The sequence below is a fragment of the Perca fluviatilis genome, chromosome 9 (assembly GCF_010015445.1).
Source record: "Perca fluviatilis chromosome 9, GENO_Pfluv_1.0, whole genome shotgun sequence".
In the NCBI taxonomy this organism is placed as follows: Eukaryota; Metazoa; Chordata; class Actinopteri; order Perciformes; family Percidae; genus Perca; species Perca fluviatilis.
Genome location: NC_053120.1, coordinates 37,029,620 through 37,049,618, shown reverse-complemented (window position 1 = coordinate 37,049,618; position 19,999 = coordinate 37,029,620). Strand labels below are relative to the sequence as shown.

General features: G+C 40.9%; 3 protein-coding genes across 7 annotated transcripts in view; 2 read left to right on the top strand and 1 right to left on the bottom strand.

Annotated features, from left to right (window-relative positions):
• Positions 1-2,342, bottom strand: part of suco (SUN domain containing ossification factor) — a 59,816-nt gene extending 57,474 nt beyond the window's left edge. For all 4 annotated transcript variants that reach the window (XM_039810338.1, XM_039810339.1, XM_039810340.1 and 1 more), the window contains exon 1: positions 2,044-2,342. In XM_039810338.1, coding sequence (XP_039666272.1) covers positions 2,044-2,096 — 53 coding nt within the window. In that variant the 5' untranslated portion in view covers positions 2,097-2,342. The remainder of the gene's footprint in view (positions 1-2,043) is intronic.
• A 948-nt stretch (positions 2,343-3,290) lies between these two features.
• tmed5 (transmembrane p24 trafficking protein 5) lies at positions 3,291-7,661 on the top strand. The gene is made up of 4 exons (XM_039810337.1): positions 3,291-3,650; positions 4,354-4,451; positions 4,786-4,966; positions 6,707-7,661. Exons 1-4 carry the CDS (start codon positions 3,462-3,464, stop codon positions 6,923-6,925), a joined length of 687 nt encoding a protein of 228 aa, XP_039666271.1. The 5' UTR covers positions 3,291-3,461; the 3' UTR covers positions 6,926-7,661.
• A 5,220-nt stretch (positions 7,662-12,881) lies between these two features.
• On the top strand, positions 12,882-16,299 carry pigc (phosphatidylinositol glycan anchor biosynthesis, class C). Of its 2 annotated transcripts, none has more exons than XM_039810335.1 (3): positions 12,882-12,992; positions 13,892-14,123; positions 14,997-16,299. In XM_039810335.1, the coding sequence occupies exons 2-3, from the start codon at positions 13,896-13,898 to the stop codon at positions 15,645-15,647; spliced, it is 879 nt and encodes a 292-aa protein (XP_039666269.1). In that variant the 5' UTR covers positions 12,882-12,992; positions 13,892-13,895; the 3' UTR covers positions 15,648-16,299. The 2 variants fall into 2 exon arrangements, with proteins under 2 accessions (XP_039666269.1, XP_039666270.1); XM_039810336.1 differs by having other exon boundaries at positions 12,926-12,996.
• The last annotated feature ends 3,700 nt before the right edge of the window (positions 16,300-19,999 follow it).

Genomic DNA, 19,999 nt, shown 5'->3' with positions numbered 1-19,999 from the left:
TATATGTACTCGTAGGATTATAAACTGACTCATTCTGGGTTCAAATCCGTCGCCGAATCTAACTGAACAATCTTCAGACATCAGTCTGGACATTACTAGCTGATGATGTGGATTTTGGCAGATAATAACGCAATTGTAAAATGTTGGTTAGTTTAAGCTCTAAGGTTACAGGGATAGAAAGTTACAATAGTATCATTATAAATACTAGTACAGTGCCCGTTGAAAATGCGCCTGTTTGGGGCGCCTGGGTAGCTCACCTGGTAGAACAGGCGCCCATATACAGAGGTTTACTCCTGGATGCAGCGGCCGCGACTCCGCCCTGCAGCCCTTTACTGTATGTCATTCCCCCCTCTCTCTCCCCTTTCATGTCTTCAGATCTTCTACAGAAATAAAGGCCTCCAAAAAAATTAATCTAAAAAAAGAAAAGAAAATGTGCCTGTTTGGAATGAGCCGATTGCTTGGCCTGTTGTATTGCTGCTTGTAGAATTCTCCAAAACCAACTTTTACCCCAAAATGACTTACAGAAGGACCCCAAACCACTTACTATGCACCTCCACTGTATAGCCTACTACTGACTTACAGTGGAAGACATTGTACTACTGTATTTACCTGACAGAGAATGTGGCAGATTCAGAATTTAGTCTTAAAATATCCCAATTAAAATGTGGAGTAATCAGACAGTTGCCTCATGGACTCAGAAACAACGTCACATTTAGCTACAAGCTGTTTGCGTTTGTTTGTTTGGGTGTGTGTACAGAGAGATAAAATTGTAGTGTTGTCTTTTTCGTCAACGATATTTCATGATATCGCCACAGTTTAATGACGTGTCGTCTCGTCTCTTGTGCGATGTCCATGTAAGCAATCCGCTGTTGCTCCGGGAAAGCGAAGACCAGTTTGGTTGTTACAGTTATATCCGGTAATCATGTAACGCAAAAAAAAGTCAAAAGTCGGTGAAAATCCCCCAAATTGCTGTAGTCAACTTAGGGGTGTTGTGTCGAAATGTGCTCCCCCATCGAGTAGGCCTACTTTATTGTGATTGTAGTAATCTATTGGCTGTAATAAATATATTGGCCAGATTTTCGGTTTTTGTGAGGGAGATATAGCTACGTTATAGGAGTAACTTTACAGGTACCCTAGTAATAGGCGTATGATTCGCTTTTCTTTTTCTTTTTTTAAACGGCAGTATTAACGTAGCTAATCAGTTATAAGTGCTAAAAGTTAGAGGCCAACTTAAACAACAGTTGCGAAGCGATGTTCCCGTATGCTATCCGCTCGTGCTCCGGGAAAGTAAAGAAAAGTTAGTTTGGTAGGCCTAGCTAGCTATATCTCATGTAACGTTGGATGTAGCTAACGTTGGAAGCTGGTACCACCCCCCCCCGCTTAAAGCGTTCTGCGTGAAGCCGGTGAACCCCCCCACTACCCCCGCTGTTGTAAAGCGTTCTGCGGGAGGCGTGAAAGTTACCTCCCACGAGAGAGAGAGAGAGAGAGAGAGAGAGAGAGAGAGAGAGAGAGACACACACACACACTTTTAGATCGATTTAAAGCATACACAGCTTCTTACTGTCCCTTTAAGTATTTCTTGGTCAACATTGACCTTACAAATACCAGCCACCGGACAAGTAACGTTTTCATTCACAGCCCATGCTCACTGGTTTAGGTTAGCTAGCTATGCTGCCATTCATATTCAACAGCTGGCTAGCTATTAACCCACTTAAAAAAAAAAAAAAAAAAGAACTTTATCAACCATTAATCAATCATGTGAAGTACCGACAAAATCATGAAAAAGCTGTTCTTTTTAGTTACAGGTCAAAAAAACATCACACATCACACACTAACTAGCTGATGTTAGCTGTGTAGCAAGGAGGAATCATGTCACTGAACATTGATGACCGACGGATATAATGCGGCAAAAGACACCATGCAAAACGACGTGACGGGCAGTGTATTCATCACGAAACGTGGCTCATCTATTGTTACGACTGTCATTTGTCTGACCTGTCGTTAAAGATGTGACTGGAGATGGAGATGTCAGGTTTAGCTTACCAGCACAGGAGAGCTACAATGAGGCACACCAACAAAACGCGCAGCCTCTTCATTATCTTCCCGCGGGGACCAACATCCTCGCTCGCTTTTTGGGGTTGTTTCTAATCTTTGACGGCTACACAATACACCGAATACAAGCTTGTTGTTTGCTGGAAGGCTCTTGTCAATTACAAATGAGCAAACGACTGTCTTCTGTGGCTAAACCCTACACTTGAGGCGTGCTAATTTTCATTTTGCGGACCACACCAGTTGTCTGCTTCTCTTTCGGCTTTAACATCTACTGCCGTTGAGGGTAGCTGGCTGTTGGTAACTTCAACCCTTGGTCCACGTCTGGCCAACCAAATAAGAGCTGTGGATATTTTTCAACCAATCATAGGAGACGTAGCAATACCGTATTTGACATTTCCCCGCCTACTGGACTGAGGATGAGTTGGTGACTGTGGAGCACGACGCGTCACCTATATCTTGATAAGCATATCACTAAAGCAGTAATATTCTAAGTTATTGCTCAACCGTCTTATGTCAAACGTTTCAATATAAATGACTAATGTTGATAACTTTCTTTTCGTAATGGCAATATATGTGGAAGTCTTCATCACTTGAGGTGTGTGGGGGATGTGAACACTATGTACTTTGTTCCTCATTGCCTCAACATGCATTTTTAAAAGCATTCTGAACAGGTAGGCTATTGCAAAAACAACCATTCGTTATTAAAGCACAATGGTCAATGCAATGCAGTTAAATTGTATTATTATATCTGTATAATGAATTTACCATATATAATCCATTTAATAGGGCAGACACTTTTATAAGCCCCCTTTTCCACAGGAATTCCACGGGCGATTAAAATGAAAGCATCATTAAACTGGCATTTTTAGAATAGAAATAATCTTGAACCGCCAAGACACATCTTTATACGTTTATGTATAATGTCAATCCCATCTTCCTTCTTTAAAATGTGTAAATCGTGTTTGCAAATAACACTTTTGTTAGAAAACAAATTATTTTATTTTCATTTCTGAAAAACATTTTCTGATCTTCTGTTTGCCCCACATGGAAAACAATAACTACATATCCCAACGTGCAGTTCGAAAAGATCGAGCCCTAAAATTTGCCTGTACTTTTTATTGTATATACGTATATAGAATAATCAATACGATACAAAAATGAGTGTAACATAAAAAAAGACTACATAATTGATCCGACGTTGTTTTATTTGAAGTAATAACTAGGAATGTGTTGTTGTTTTAAACCGGCGGGGGCCTGAGCTTTCGACAGCCGTGAGAGAGAAACAGAAATCCGAACATTTCAGAAGTTTGGGCGAACCTAAACTCGTTTCTTCGCCGCTCACATACGTTGGTCAGCTACTGTATTACCCCCTTTGGCTCTTTTGGACTTTTAGGCACGCAGGCTTGGCTATGGAGGTAGTCCGGGGTTTTTTGTGTGTCTTGTCCATGTTTGTTGCTCTAGTCTCGGATAGGTTTGTGGTACTAGCTTTCTTCTCTCAGTCTTTGGACAGCGACTTCACGTTCACTCTACCCGCTGGTCGCAAAGAGTGTTTCTACCAGACTATGAAGAAAGATGCCTCGCTGGAGATTGAATATCAGGTGATAAAATACTCACAAAAATGGGATTTTCTTGATTAAATTCTAACGTTAGCTGAGCAAACCCGGACCCAAATCAGCGATAACCCCTACCGTTAATCGAGAGTCAACATTGACATATTGACATAACATTAAACTTGTTGATAGTCCCTTTTATCATGGTTATGTTCACGTTTTCTGGTGTAGTTCTCATTTCAGATAAGTGAACACAAACCACACTGGTATACTTCGATGTTAAATAACATTTTTTAACAAGAGAGCCAGCACGTTATGTGGCTCACACCTTTTTATTTTCATATTGTTCGGAACCAGTTATGCCGGTCAGTGTGCAGTTTAACCGTTACAGCACTGAATGAATGAGTCTTAACTTTTTGGTGTTTTCTAGAAGTTAGGCGATGTCAGGGAGTTGCCATTTGTTATTGCCTGTGGAAGACATCCCGAGCATTTTATAGGCTATATAGTGTCTACCCTGGAGGACAAGGTATCCAGGCTCAATTTGTTTCCAGTGGATCAGGAGGGACACCTTGAGTAGTAAAACGAGCATTCCTGACATTCCCATATGTGAATACAGGAATGAACTGCTGCTACATTCTCTGGAGAAAACATCAACCCACACAAACTTGCAGTATTGTTTCTATGTCTTTCAATTTTGTCAGTATTCTGTCCCATTTACTTGTCGTATGTGAATGTCCTCAACTGTCCACAGGTATTAGATGGCGCAGGTCTCGATGTAGATTTCTTCATCTCCTCTCCGTCTGGCCAAGTGCTGTTCAGTGACTACCACAAATCGGATGGAGTGCACACGTAAGTTACATAGGTGACCTAGGGCAGTGGTTCCCAAAACTTTTTCACGTCAAGGACACCTTAAACTGAAACAAATTAGACCACGGACCCCCATTTGATTAGATTGTGTCCCAGCGTCTCCCATCTGATAGGATTTTTGCCTTTTGATGTTTTATTACAGAAAGTGTATAAAACCTGTGACAAACATTGGTAAACATTCTGTCATTGTGTTACTTGTGGATGGAATTAAAGTGTTTCAAAGGTCTTAACCCCACTTTGGGAACCACTGATCTAGGGGACATGCATTACTTAAACAGATGCATGTGCGAGCTCTTACTTTCGTGCTTTCCTCCAGTGTCGAGACTGAAGATGGAGACTACATGTTCTGCTTTGACAACACGTTCAGTTCCGTCTCTGAGAAGCTCATCTTTTTTGAGTTGATCCTGGACAACATGGAAACAGATGAAGACCCAGACGACTGGAAGGAGTATGTCCACGGAACAGACATCCTGGACATGAAGCTGGAAGACATTATGGTGAGGGTGCAGCCAGTCTAAAATAGACCACATGTTGGTTATCCCAAAAATATTAAATGTAACACATTCCAGAGTAGTTAGGTATGTTTGTTTGTTTCATCAGGATGACAGAGGGTTCAAAAGTGACTCAGCAGGCTGCCAACAAAATAGCAGGGGTGTTGAACTTCACTGCAAGGTAAAATTTGTTTACCTTGATGACATGTTGGAAGTGTGCTCGTTGCCATTTCAGCTCACTGTAGCTGTTTGTACCATTCTTGTCCATGTCCATATCTGATTGATTAGACTTGGTTTTATTGAAGAATAGCTACGCTAACTCGGTGAACACGTTGCTTTTCCTGTAATTTCTTCACAATAAAAGCATCCCTCTGATTCGCAAGTGGAAAGCTTTTAATGTGAAGCAGGAAATGTTCCAATTTGCATTAGCAGTAACTAAACCCAGCTCCAATGACTTAAAGCTCTATTGTGTAATGTTTTGAGTTGATTCTTAGCAAAAAAACTCATTTGTTCTTTCACAAATGTGCTCATTCATGTGTAATTACTTCCACCAACTAATCAAAGTATTCTCGTAAGCGTAGAATCTGCCATTCAGAATCATTCAGAATACATACGAGCGAGTCACTCGAATGTATTCGATTCTATCATGTTGCGCCTCCATCTTTAAAATACATCAGCCAAAGAGGGACATACCTCCGCATTTCGCGCTTTTAAACTCAGTGGCTCCGTGACGAATGCAAGGGAGGGGGAGAAGATTACTCAGCGACTGCCAGCAGATTTGAAAGCTTGTTGAAGATGGAGGATCACGCTGATACTTTACTAACATTAGCTTGCATTCGTTTGGGAACCTGATAGCCTATAAACATATAAACACATAAAACTATTATTACACTGGAAGGAACACTCACGGACAAAGTCGTACTTCTTAAGGCAGGAATAATACGGCCACCGTAGGAGTTATAATGCGCTCGGAATGGGAGGGGCTAGAAAGTAATATTCAGTTGGTTGTCATACAATTTCACTGCTAGATGGGAGAAATTCTTACACAATGTAGCTTTAAAGTGATTAGTAAACAGTGAAATAAGGCTGATATCTTCACACAGAAACATCCAAATGGGAAGTGAAACTAAACTCCGAACAACAGATATCCAATAGAAGCTACGAAAGTACTGAGAGCTTAACACCAAAATACTTTTAAAAACTGCTCTCAAGTCTCCAGCACAGACATGTATGAGTTTAACCGCTGAGGACACATATCACTGGAGGAGACCATCAAGGGTGTATGCTTCCAAGCAGGACCACAGCAGGACTAGTGTGAGGCACAGCGCAGCTAAAATGGGGCCGACTCGGGCACATGGAAAATCCATTACACATGCAAAGTCACAAGGAGGGTGTCCCAAGAATAGACTACGTCATGAACTCTCACCTATTGGCCGAGGGCAGCCAATTGTCTCAGCTTGCACCACAATAGCCTGCAACGCCCCTTCACCAGGAACTGCCTTAATTTGTGTCAGAAGTCACATAAGCTTCCCTTAAAAGAAAGAAAATGTATCTTCCAGCTGGGCAGGAAGTTGTTTTCCCATGGAAGAAGGGACTGCCGCCAGAGATCTAACATCCATTTTGATCACTCTGCTGTGTAAGTTTGTGCATTTAGCTAGTTAGTGTCAGGTACATAAGAGGAACAATGTAGTTGAAAGCTTTTAATAACGGTGGTCTCCTCTGACCTGTGTGTCTCCTCTCCCCCAGGACACCATCAACAACGTGAAGGCTCGGCTCGGCAAAAGCCTGCAGATCCAGACGGTGCTGCGGGCGTTCGAGGCTCGCGACCGAAACCTCCAGGAGAGTAACTTTGACAGGGTGAACTTTTGGTCGGTTGTAAATGTCATCGGTATGATGTTGATATCGGCAGTTCAGGTCTACCTAGTCCGCTCACTGTTTGAAGATAAAAGGAAAATTCGTACATAACGCTGCTCCAAACGGAGGGACAGAGGGAGAGAAACGCACTTGCCCTCAGATACCTTTTTTGGATTTGTTTTCAGCAGATCTCCTGGCTTGTGACTTTTAACACAAGATGTCATCTATACACATACATATGCACGAACACAGACAGACATTTTGACATTCTTTATAACAAAGTCACCTCGTTTCTTTCTCTGGTCCTCAGTCTCTTTGCTACAGCAAAAAAGAAAATTTTCTCTTTAAAACGTTTATATAGTTTTTATAGTCCTCCCTAGTGGCTGTAATTCTTCACAGAAAAGTGACATAACAAGCATGTTCATGATGTTACTATTTTTCTATCTGAGTCTAAAGTTACCAGGCCATGGCCAATTGCAAAAATGTTCTCTTTTCTTTGGACATGTTTTTATTTGAGCTAAACTAGATGAAGAAATGATGAAGAATTTGATCTGAGTAAGAGTGGGAAGTGCAATCAGTCAGTCAGCAAGTCTTTCCCCATGGTAGTTACTTACAAAAATATACCCTTTGTCTGTTACTAAGACACCTAAAGGCCTAGACACACAGAGCCGACGGCCAAACGTCGGCAGTAAAGGCAGTTGGGCTGATCATTCTCCCCAAATTAGTCAAAAAAGTGCCTCGGAACACACCAAAGTGACGAGACGTAATACGTCTCCATAACAGCAGGCCGGCGCTAATCTGTATTGTCGCCCAAAAAAATGAAAACCGGCAGCTGATTGGACGAACGCGTCACGTGGGTCTTGTTTCTCCAGAAATTCAAAGCCAGACTGTCTTGGCGGCTCGTTAAGAATACGATCTCATATTGTAAAATAGTTCACCGTTTCTGAAAACATTTTAAGCGAGAAATAGGCCGTGCAGCTGCTGAATCTGTCTCATTTCAGATCCACAAAGGTCAGTTTAAAAGATTTGTCAGATTTTGAGAGACTCTAGTCACGCTCATTCCGCTCCCCGTTTCCGTGTTAGCACTCTACCAATCAGATGGGTCATTTGAGTCCGACAGCCGGCAGTGCCCGCCCCGCCGATTATACGTGTCAAATGGGCCCAAATGACGGACGACGGCACAGAACACACCGAACAGACTCAAGTCACTGACCACGCCAGACAATCGGCTCTGTGTGTCCGGGCCTTTAGTGGTTTATACTTTACTTAGCTGCCAGCCTTTTGCCAGTGTATGAGGCCTTTTGAATATTTGTCCCATTGCCATGGACATTTATGTTGCTTCTAGCAATTTAGTCGCACTTTCCCTTTCATGGCAATACTGAAAAGTCAGGTATTTAGCTGGGGCCACGCTGCTAATGCTGCTCTTTGGCACTCAATGGGGCCAGGGAGTAGGAGAAAAAGGAAACGGGCCATCTCCAAATCTCTCAATGACTACTACCCTACTCTCCTCTGCCATGACTTTTGGGCTTGTAGCCTAAAGGGCAGCCAGCTCCACTACCCACCTCTGTGAAGCCTCGCTGCTGCTGCTGGCAGCTATCTGCTTACAGCCACCTACTGTGTGAAGATGTTATGCCTGCCTGTCTCTCTCTCTGGTGACTAGTATGTCTATTTCTATCTTACTGACACCTGGAAGGTCATTACCACTACTACATGGGTGCACTGCTCAGTTAAATAGGCTGGAGCCATTCACTGCCTTGTGCTAGGTCAGCGTTCTTTTTAAAATGCTTGTATCTGTGTATTTTGTTTGATATTCCTATTTTATTAGCCGTCATTACAAACTGACATCTGGTCATTGCACTGCCTCTGATGCCACAGAACAACATATTTTTTGTCTTCATATTCTTATTCCATAGTTAAACATTATGGGCTCCAAAGTCTTGTTATTCTTTAGTATAATCAGGGCCCAGCACACGGGTCCACAACTTGTTCCGATGTGTGGGCGAAGGAGCTGCTCAAGAAGTTTTTTTTTATCTCATCGGTTGATTATACAGTATTAAGACACAACTGTGGCTTGTGATTATGGTTGCTGATGAGAGGATTTCCTTTATTGTTATTACTGAGCTCCACAGGCGGAACTTGGTTACCCACTACACAGCTGGAAGCTTCATGTTTCCATCTTTGCCCTGTGCTGTAAGATAAAGATCATACAGTGAGTTAATGCCTTCATAATTGAACAGCCTGATGTTTGAAGTGCTGTAAAACCAAACTTTGAGCAGCCTTATTGTTTTAAAATGATACCGTTTTTCCATTCAGTATGTACGTATTGTGGGTCCGTGCTAGAACATGGTTATGGTTGTCAGAAAAGGTCATCCTCTGCCTCGGTTTAAGTGCTTAATACCATCCCTTATTTCTCTGCCCACCTGATCTCACTGTGTTTTAATTTAGGTACTGTATGTTGAAATTCTATAAAATGTGACAGATTAGTAATATGAAGTTGCAGTTTGAGTTATTTTAAAGTGCTTAAAGGTCCCATGACATGGTAATCTTTGGATGCTTTTATATAGACCTTAGTGGTCCCCTAATACTGTATCTGAAGTCTCTTTTATATAGACCTTAGTGGTCCCCTAATACTGTATCTGAAGTCTCTTTTATATAGACCTTAGTGGTACCCTAATACTGTATCTGAAGTGTCTTTTATATAGACCTTAGTGGTACCCTAATACTGTATCTGAAGTCTCTTTTATATAGACCTTAGTGGTACCCTAATACTGTATCTGAAGTCTCTTTTATATAGTCCTTAGTGGTCCCCTAATACTTTATCTGAAGTCTCTTTTATATAGGCCTTAGTGGTCCCCTAATACTGTATCTGAAGTCTCTTTTATATAGGCCTTAGTGGTCCCCTAATACTGTATCTGAAGTCTCTTTCCCGAAATTCAGCCTTGGTGCAGAATTACAGCCACTAGTGCCAGTCCCACAATGAGCTTTCCTTAGGATGTGCCATTTCTGTGTCTGTAGCTATTGAGGAGGAGAGAGGGGGGGCCAAGGTGGAGGGTGGGGGTGTGGCCTTGACCAACTGCCACTTTGCTCGTTTGAAAGCCGTGATGTCTCTCTCTTTCTCATGGGTGGGCCAAATTCTCGGGGCGGGCAAAGCAGAGAAAGGGGAGGTAACCTTGCTCCTTATGACCTCATAAGGAGAAGATTCCAGATCGGCCCATCTGAGCTTTCATTTTCTCAAAGGCAGAGCAGGATACCCAGGGCTCGGTTTACACCTATCACCATTTCTAGCCACTGGGGGACCATAGGCAGGCTGGGGGGACTCATATTAATGTTAAAATGTGAAATTTTCATGCCATGGGACCTTTTTAAAAGTTCTACAAAAATGAAATACTACAAATATTTCAAAAGTATTTCTCAGTTGCTAAGTATGAGATTGTTAAGGTGTCTGGATCAACAGCCAAACTGTCTTTGAAAAGTATTTTCTACTACCCTGATGCAGCAGTGGGGGCAGAGGGGAATGTGGACCTTATAAGATATTTATTCAGCTAATGTCCTGTAGTTGTAAATGTGTAAAAATTAAACAATCATACATTTGTCTGACTTCTGTGTTCTATTGTGTTCCTACTGAGCCAAAACGTTTTTTGTTTTTTTTTGTTCTTACAAATTTGAATTATTGTACTGCATATTGACACAGGCATATCTAACAAGTTATGCAGATACCTGTAGGAAAGCTAGGGCTTCTTCGAGCATGCAGCAGCTCAGATGAAATAGAAGTGACTAAATCATTAAGCTGCTGGACAAGCTGGGGTCTTCTTCTGGATCTGGTGGCGCAGAGATGTAATGACGAGACACTCCTGTAGTGCAGAGACCACTGCCAAGCGCAGCGGACGGAACCCAGGAGAACTGAAAGGAAAGGAAGGGCTATTGGGCTTCTTTTTTGGTCATCGTCACTACTCATCCTCACAGTATTACACTTTGATTCATGACACTTACTAGCCTATCAGAAGATGCGTGGATGATCCAATCCTTCTGGAAACACTGTCTTTGTTAAGACATGATCCTGTTCTCAACTAGAAGCAAAGATGGGTGATATGTAAGAGACGCCTAACCATCAGCTAACAAAATGGCAAGAACTGTATGTGGATTGGTAAATTTAAGGCAAAGCCCTTGTCAGAACTCTTGTGATTGTGTCAAAGTCAGTGTAAATTAGGTGTGGGAATCACCAGAGGCCTCACGATACGATATCATCACGATGCTTATGTCACGATACGATACTATTGCGATTTTAAACATATTGCAATGTTCTGCGATAAATTGCAATTTATTGCCTTTTTTTCTAACTTCAAACATTTCCCAATTTCAAATGATGTCCCCAAAAGGAAACTTTTGTCAACATCTTATTTTCTCTAAAAAGATACATTCCTCTGTTTGTTCATCTCACTTCAATTTTATCGCTGCAAAATGGGATTGTCAAGCAGACAAACTGACCAACACATATAATAAAAGATCGATACTTGGCGTCTGTGTATCGATGCAGTATTGCCACAGAAAATACTATGCGGTATTGATTTCCCCCCCCTAGTGTAAATGTTCTCTCTGATAAAGTGTGAATGCAAGATTTCAAATCTGTTCCCAACTGAGGTTTTTTATTTTAATTTCTTTTGTGTGTTGGCAAAATTTACCTCGGTGGTTGGTGTTGACACTGGGCCAGAGCTGACAGCTCCACTGGCTGCCTGAGTTGTCACGTCGGAGTCAAAGGGCTGTGGTCTATGCACTAGGATGCTGTTATTTGACAGAATATACATGAGGTTATGGATTATTATCAAAGTAAACATGGTACATGTATTTAAAAGTGACACAAACCTTCAGGATCACGAGCTTCTAGCTTACCTTTTTGCAGGCACGTTGGTCTGTGGGTTGGCCGGTCTTCTGATGTCAACAGAGAAGGGGCCATGTATGGTCAACACAGACACCTTGTCAAAGAAAAAGATGAAGGTATAACTTTTTTTCCCCAATCTTTATTTAACAAATTCAGGCCATTACAGTCTTCGTTTGATAATTAATACATGGAGTACCAAATACAGACTAGGTATCCAACTATAACAAAGAAACAATTGAATTATAAAGAAGAAGAAAAAAAAGACAAAAGTAAATAAATAGAGGTCTAGTCCACAACCAATACTTGTATGATCTGTAGCACATTCCCTGCTTGTTTAGTTTTTATACATTTCAAAAGATTTCTTATAAATACGTAACTCATTCATGAACACACAAAATAAAGGTCTCACCTTCAAAAATCTGCATTTGTGGATAAACTGTTTAGCTAAAATAATCAAGGTGTTATACATCTGGTCCCTTTTTTTGTCCTCCATTAACACTCCCAATTTAATGTCCCCGTAGCTCAAAGACGGTGCTCCTGAGTCCTTTTCAGAAATCCAATTTCTGAACAAATCCCAAAAAGATTTAGTTACATTACACTCAAAAAATAAATGTTCTAAGGTTTCCATATTTAAATCACAAAAAGTACAATTATTCTCGTCAATGTTAAATCTTTGTTTAAGAAGCCTATCACATGCATATATATCATTCAACACTTTAAAATGAGTTTCTTTTGCTTTCTGTGAAACAGGAAGAGTGAGGTATCTGGTTCTTATTCTCCTTACAATCTCTTCAGGATAGACTTGAAGTAAGTTCTTTCTTTTCAATGGTAAAGGAAATAATCCAGATGTAAGGGCAGCCCTTATGAATTTGTTTGTGCATTTTGCCACATTAAAATCCCGTTCCTCTATAAACAGAGAAGGCATGCGTGGTACTACTGTCTCATACTGCAATATGCCTTTAACCAAATTCACCATTGCCTGTGGAATTGCTTTAATAACTGCTGAATATTATTTCTTGGTACACCTCACATCAAATAATGAATTAATCATGCTCCAAAAAAGTCCCACTTAAATCCATCAGCTGTAGAATAGACCAGACACCTCTCTCAACCCAATCACCATAACATAACGATTTCCCTTTGTAAAGGATGCGAGAGAATGAAGTTGACAGACAGTTGGTAACGTTAAAGAATCCAACAACAGGTGGCGCTGTGAGCTCTTATAAAGTGCGTCACTTCCGGCGTCATAATGACAGGAGGAGATTAGCTACAGCATCGGCGCTGAACAAAATACCGTCTCAGGTAGGTAGGAAAAACCTTTTGAGATATTTCAAATGGACACTGTAAATTGTTTAACAGATCGTCAACGTGTTAGTCTTCATAAACATACGTGTACATGTGTCATGGTCTGGTTTTATTGTCGTGTCAAAGCCGGAAGTACCTATAGTTTCATGCTAGCAGCACCGGTCAACAGTTGAGATACATCCATGGTCGAGACCCTGTTCAAAATAGATTCCTTCAACTGACCGTAAACGCAACACTACAGGTGTATATATCTCATATCTCTCATATATCTCATGTGACACGGTCAAAGCTGATGATAAAATCATAAATGCAATAAATTCAGTACATGACAGATAGCTCATTAGCTTCCAAGCTAACATTTAAAAAAACACAACTAAGCACAAACTGGTCTAGACATTCTAGTGTTCTCTATAGGCTAACACCTACCTATAACTTTACAGACAATGTTGGACTGTCGGATTTACGTCAAATAATGATAAATGTTGACTTCGAATTATTCCAGCAGTTGACTGGGCTGTGGCACTAATGTAGTCAATCCCATAAGAAATGATGAAGACCATGTTATGTTCGTTATATGCATCTGTGTAATACAAAATATTTTTGCATAAGTGCAGTGAATATATGCGTGTATTTAGGTCTGTGTGTGGATGTATGTATGCGTATATATGTAGCCATGCACATACTTAGACTTACTTTTTTTATACAAGCTTCATTGTCCCTTTTTTATTTTATTTTAATTATTACTATAATTTTTTATTTTTGTCCTATACACAAATCACAATTGCACTGAAAATTGTTGTTCTTGAAAAAATGCTAATAAAGAGTTTAAAAAAAAAATAAAAATCAGAATTATTCCAGCAGCTACTCTGACTGTTGTGTGTTGTGTTGTGTGTCAGGTTGATGGGGCCAGACAGTGCCCCAGGTCCAGCTGTGCCCTGGCGGAAGGTGCTGTGGGAGTGCCAGCCGTTCCCTGATAACTATGTGGACCAGCGGTTCCTGGAGGAATTACGGAGGAATGAGGGCATCCGTCAGTACCGCTACTGGGCTGTGGTAAAAGAAGCAGGCTTTGTCGGGGAGCGGCTGTCCTGTGTGGCCATTTTTATCACCATCTGGCTTTACATTGAGCAGGTAAAGCTTTAGAAAATTAATGGTCCTCGTAGAGCACATCAGGGTTGCACGATATTGCCAAAATGTGATATTTCAATATCAATTATGAATATTGCGATATCAAGGTTAATTTAGATATTTTTAAACCTATGTAAAATTACAAACGTTACGGGAAAACTCATCAAAATAGATTCACAACAACATAGTGCACAGTGAGACTTATGTACGGCCCCGTAGTGCGGCTGTACCACAGGTCGGTCGTGGATGAAAAATATTCAATATTTCCGACTCCAAACTCTGCCTGTTATAAACACGGTTTATAAAGTTGCGGGATAGCTACCGGTGAGAAATAGATGCAGGGTGGGATTACCTTTGGCCACTAAAGTTTCCTCTTCAATCGGTTATTTCGTCTTCTCCCTGAGCAACACTAATTTTCTTACTTTTGTGTTCTTTCTTTTGCTCCACTCACTCCCTTTGCTCTCTCTTTAGGCCCTTACTTTGCTTTTCCCTTCTCTGATTTGTTCCGTTTTTTTGTCTCTATTTCTTCACTTACACTGTCACTCTGTCGAAATATGCAGACACGTCACGTGGTACGCTCCATAGGGTTTGTCACGTAGTGGTTGCGCTGACGTGCACCAACACAAGTGGCACGGTAACTGGCCAATGAAACGTGATCAAGCGGGCTCTAAATCAAACACAACTAAGCCACACAGCCAACTCAACAAAATATTGCATACTTATCACTTTCGATATAATATTGCGCATCGTGATATCGCAATACCGATATTGAGTCGATGTATCATGCACTTCTAGAGCACATTGTGCCTTTTTAATGTATAGAATGGTGTACATTAAATGCATAATTAATCTACTTCTTCTCTGGTTTCCTCACAGGGTCTGCTGTCCCCCGAGACACTGTTGTGGACCAGCCTTGTCTGCGCCCTGCTGGGTTATGGACTGCACCAAGCCTTGACGTCTCAAGTCGAATCAGGCTGTGAGCCCCGGACCCGTCTGGCTGACTTACAGAGTGCCACTATTTTTCTTTCCTTTACCTTTGGCTTCTCGCCAGTTCTAAAGACACTTACAGAGTCTGTGAGTACCGACACAGTGTATGCCATGTCTGCTTTTATGCTGCTGGCCCACCTGGTGTCATTCCCTTACGCCCACCCCTCACCTCCTGGCAGCTTCTCCCTAAATGCAGCCCTGTTCGCCTCAGTGTGTTTAGCGTCAAGGCTACCTGGGGCTCTGCACACCTTCGCCATGCTCAGCTGTGCCCTGCTGGTGTTTGCCCTGTGGCCCTGCCTGCTGCAGAGGCTGAGGGAGAACGCCCCTAGCCAGTTTACTGGTGTGTGTGTGGGAGTGTGTATCGGAGGGGTGGGTGGTCTGGGCTCCCAGTGGCCAGGGGGAGCCGTGCTCTTAGCCCTGGCCTTATGGAGTGTTACATTACTCTGCCCCCTGCTGCTAGTCCGACTGCAGGGGCAAAAGGACAACATCCATGGACCCTGGGATGAGGCTGAGATCCATGAGGACCTGAGTCACTTCTAGACAGAGCCAAAAGGAGCACATGGTGCTAACCGGACATTTTGTGGAAGCCAATTCAGAATGTTAAATTAGTTATTTTAATGTCATTCTGCAGTATTACGATGATGGTACTGTACATCTAAACGTTAACTCTTTCATCGTCGGTCCACATCTGTTTGGACACCCATGACAACTTGTTATACTCTTACAGAGAATATGAAGATGTCTTTAATGATCAAGCTGCTATTGTCTTACAAGTGTTGACCTCCAAATTTGTATAGAAGGTATCAACTAACATGCAATGCTGACTTACAATACTGGAGACATTCTGACGCTATGCACAAATTTGATATCAGTAATGTTTTTAGAATCTGTGGGAGATGTTTTTACGGTTGTGTACAGAATGTTGTTGGTGTATGACTCATTTTATTTCTATGGTATAAATGGACAGATGCATAGTGTTTAACTCAGTGGATTGTAAACGGTTATACACAGAAGTAAAAATTAATATTTTAAAGGCTTTTACAATAAAAAATAAAAGTTTCCGCATTGTAAATTACTTAAAAAAAAACTAAGAGACTACCAGGTCTTTTTTTTATTTTATTTTTTTTACCTGGACTACAGTGGAAGTGTAATGCAAATAATTAAATAATAGTTGCAAACGTATTGAACGTGGTACATGATGCTCATTTCCTCTTCATGCTAGACCAGCAAATTTGTGCTTTTTGAGTTGCGTTTTGTATGGAGGGCCAGTTTGGAACGACACTAATGAGAGATTTTGTTTGATTTTAATGAACCCAACAGCTCCTTTTTAATAATAACTTAGTATTACCATAGGTAGGCCTGCAGAAGTCCAGTATTACCTGCTGCTCCTGTTGATCATCATACAGGGCAGAAAACTGCTGCAGTGCTGCTCCATGGGTGGATTATATTCATGAATAGACCTTTTTCATGGCAGACATGTTGACATGTCATAGTAGGAAAGGCACAGGTGTATTCAAAACCATTACTGATGGCTGCATTCCACTTAGGAGAGACCCTGGTATTAAACCATTACTGATGGCTGCATTCCACTTAGGAGAGGTCCTGGTATTAAACCATTACTGATGGCTGCATTCCACTTAGGAGAGGCCCTGGTATTAAACCATTACTGATGGCTGCATTCCACTTAGGAGAGGTCCTGGTATTAAACCATTACTGATGGCTGCATTCCACTTAGGAGAGGTCCTGGTATTGTGCATGCTGACTCACTGAAAGAGCTTACTGGGACATTTGATGGAAAGGTTTTCACTTTCAGCTGTGTTTTTCCTACTATGACAAGTCAAAATGTCTGCTGTGAAAAAAGGTCCATTATACTGCTGCTCCCGTAGACCGTAAAGGCTACTCCCCACGTGCTGTCAACCATGTAACATTCCCGGACGCGATGTTATGAATCCAACTATGGCCACGCCAAGACCCGCCCTTCAATAGCGTTGACACACTACTATTGGCCAGGCATCCATGCTTACATGTACAGGTCCTATCCCCTGACCAATCCCCTAAGCCTAACCTTAACCACTCGAGGTGAAATGCCTAACCCCAACCAATCGAGCTGCTTCGTAGGGCGGGTCTTGGCGTGGCCATAGTGGGATCAAAGAATTTCTAATATAGGATTCGTAATCTTGCTTCCCGGACACACCCCGGTCATTGACGTCATGTTGACGTAGCCAGTTGATGAGAAACACCTGTTGCAAAACTATTCCAAATTGAAACTTACACATACAATAGGGGAGAGTGGGGACAGTTGCAACGTGTGGCAGTTGCAACATTGCTGATTTCTCCAATCAGGAATGAGCTAGAGTCATGAAACTCCTAATGCACATGCTCAGTAGGCCCCCTCCATCTTTCTGGAAGTTAACAGCCACATGCCATTGTTCCTTATGTTCCTATATTCATTGTTTCCTAACTGAAATTCAAGGTGAAAAAGTAACTTTTTTTAAGACCAGATTTTTTGTCATACTGTCTAAACTGTTTAAGTATTGATCTTTATCGTTATATAGTTTGAATGTGCAGTTTCTTAGCTCTTAACAGAATTAGGTACCATGTGTTAAAGCTAATGTGTTAGGCTAGCATCGCTAGTTTTAAGATGGCTGCCAGGGGGTGGGACAGTTGCAATGCATTGTTGCAACTGTCCCCCTATGCAACTGTCCACACATGGTGTTGCAACTGTCCCTCATGACAACAATAATGACAATTAGATAAAATTGATATAAAAGGCAATTCAGTGGTTTGATATCTCTAGTCTCAAATAAACTTGAAATAATATATAAATTTAGTTTTATTACATTAAATGACTGTTGCAACTGCCCCTCGGTACTGTTACAACTGCAACATTTTTCAAGGTCCATTTAAGTACAAATTACTTTCATATTATCATATGTACACATGTTGCAGCAGTATGGGCAAGTAGGTGACATATATGGGTTTAATATATAATTCTTTTTGTCTTTCTAATACACACGGTTGCTGATTAACTGAAGGAAATGTAAAAAGTGTTGCAACCGCCCCCACTCTCCCCTACTTTGAGTCTCTTAAATTGGTAACAAATAAGAAAGGTATTTTAATGACTGATATCTACTCAAAATGATTTAATTAAGAACTCCTGCTGTCAATATCATTTATGAAATTTGCAAGTGTGTCACTTCTTTACTTGTGTATCTTTTTGTTTCTGTTTAAATTATTACTTTCATATTATATTATTTGCAATTATTTATGTATAGTTTTATGTTTACGGACTGTGATGACTGCATTTTTGTAAATTGAATTCTTAAAAAAAAAACACTCGTAAATGTTGCTGCTTAAAAACGTTCAGTCCAAAGAGAGCAGCACAGCAGCAGTTAAATCTCCCTCTCAGATTTAACGTTGATTTCACAACAGTATCACGTTTAAACTCAATGTCGCCAACTCCTTTAGTTATTTTTGTTCAATGTGAAGAAGACTGGAATTATTGTGGCTTTTGTTTTCTTTTGTTTTCGTTTCAAAACATTAAAAGAGCAGCTAACGTTACACTGTCGGCACATTATCTTGTCTTCATTATGGCTTTCACTTCAACAAAATATAAAAAAAAAAAAAAACACCACAACTAGGCTACTAGCTACTGTTTTGGGAAATGAATTACCGTGAACATGAAATGATAGTGGTGCGACACCAAAGCTGTGTTATCCTGAAGATAACAATGATGAATGCAGCGCTAGCGACACGTACAGTACAGTAAAGAGCAGCGCGCAGTGGACGCTAGGTGTCATACCTGCTTCACCTCTCTTTTCCCCGGCTTAATCCGAAATGTGACGGCGGACTTTGCGGTTGGGGTTGACTGCTGTGGTGGCGCCATTTAGCAGCAGATGAAGCCCGGTCCAATCCAGCTGCCTGTTAACTGGGCTGCCTCCTTTCTCCTCGGAGAACCACACTTCCACAAACAAAGGAACCTTAAAAAGAAGGAAAGTACGTCGCAGTAACAGCGCGTCACCGACTGTACGGTTGCAAATGATATATTTTTTTTCTTCTTTTTTATTTACAGTGTAAACATAACCTACCTGATAATAAGCCATACACAAGGGTTTCCCCAACCATTTTTTTAATCAAAATACTCCAATTAAACCTTGATATCCATAGTGTGTTTTGGACACTTAACAAAAGTAATATCTTGGACCCCTATGTTAAATTCCCATAGAGGCAGGCAGAGTTTTATTTTTAAAGGCCAGTTATTTCATGGATCCAGGATACTATGCATCCTGATAAATTTCCCTTGGCCTTTGGAATTAAAATAGCCCCACATCATCACATACCCTTCACCATACCTAGAGATTGGCATGGTTTTATTTCAGTTAGCCTAATAGCTGGTTTGATTTGCATTGAAAGATGATTTTATGGAAAGTACCCCATGCCAATCTCTAGGTATGGTGAAGGGTATGTGATGATGTGGGGGTTTTTTTAATTCCAAAGACCAAGGGAACTTTATCAGGATGCATAGTATCCTGGATCCATGAAATAACTGGCCTATAAAAATCTAAATCTGCCTGCCTCTATGGGAATTTAACATAGGGGTGTATTTATTTACGATACATTATTCATTCACAAAGAAAATTGGTGTCCTTAAAGGTTGGCGTTTTCCTCATTTTTTTTTTTAAATTAAGGCATTAAGATCAATTTCCAAAAGATTATTCTTTTATTCCTCTTTTTAGTCAACTTTAGCATGGGTTCATAAACTTATGAGGAAACATAACATCTGATAGTAATCCATCTTAAACATTATTATAAACTAAATACGAGTCAAGGTGAGTAGTATAGTGCCATAGGTTAACTAAAATTGAAATTTACCTTAAAATATAATATATTAA

What these genes read in the sequence shown, in the direction of transcription:
- pigc (XM_039810335.1), top strand. Translation starts at nt 13,896, where the DNA reads ATGGGGCCAGACAGTGCCCCAGGTCCAGCTGTGCCCTGGCGGAAGGTG. An exon ending in TCTGGCTTTACATTGAGCAG is followed by an intron (nt 14,124 to 14,996) that starts GTAAAGCTTTAG and finishes GTTTCCTCACAG; the next exon opens with GGTCTGCTGTCCCCCGAGAC.
- tmed5 (XM_039810337.1), top strand. Translation starts at nt 3,462, where the DNA reads ATGGAGGTAGTCCGGGGTTTTTTGTGTGTCTTGTCCATGTTTGTTGCT. An exon ending in CGCTGGAGATTGAATATCAG is followed by an intron (nt 3,651 to 4,353) that starts GTGATAAAATAC and finishes AACTGTCCACAG; the next exon opens with GTATTAGATGGCGCAGGTCT. An exon ending in AAATCGGATGGAGTGCACAC is followed by an intron (nt 4,452 to 4,785) that starts GTAAGTTACATA and finishes GCTTTCCTCCAG; the next exon opens with TGTCGAGACTGAAGATGGAG.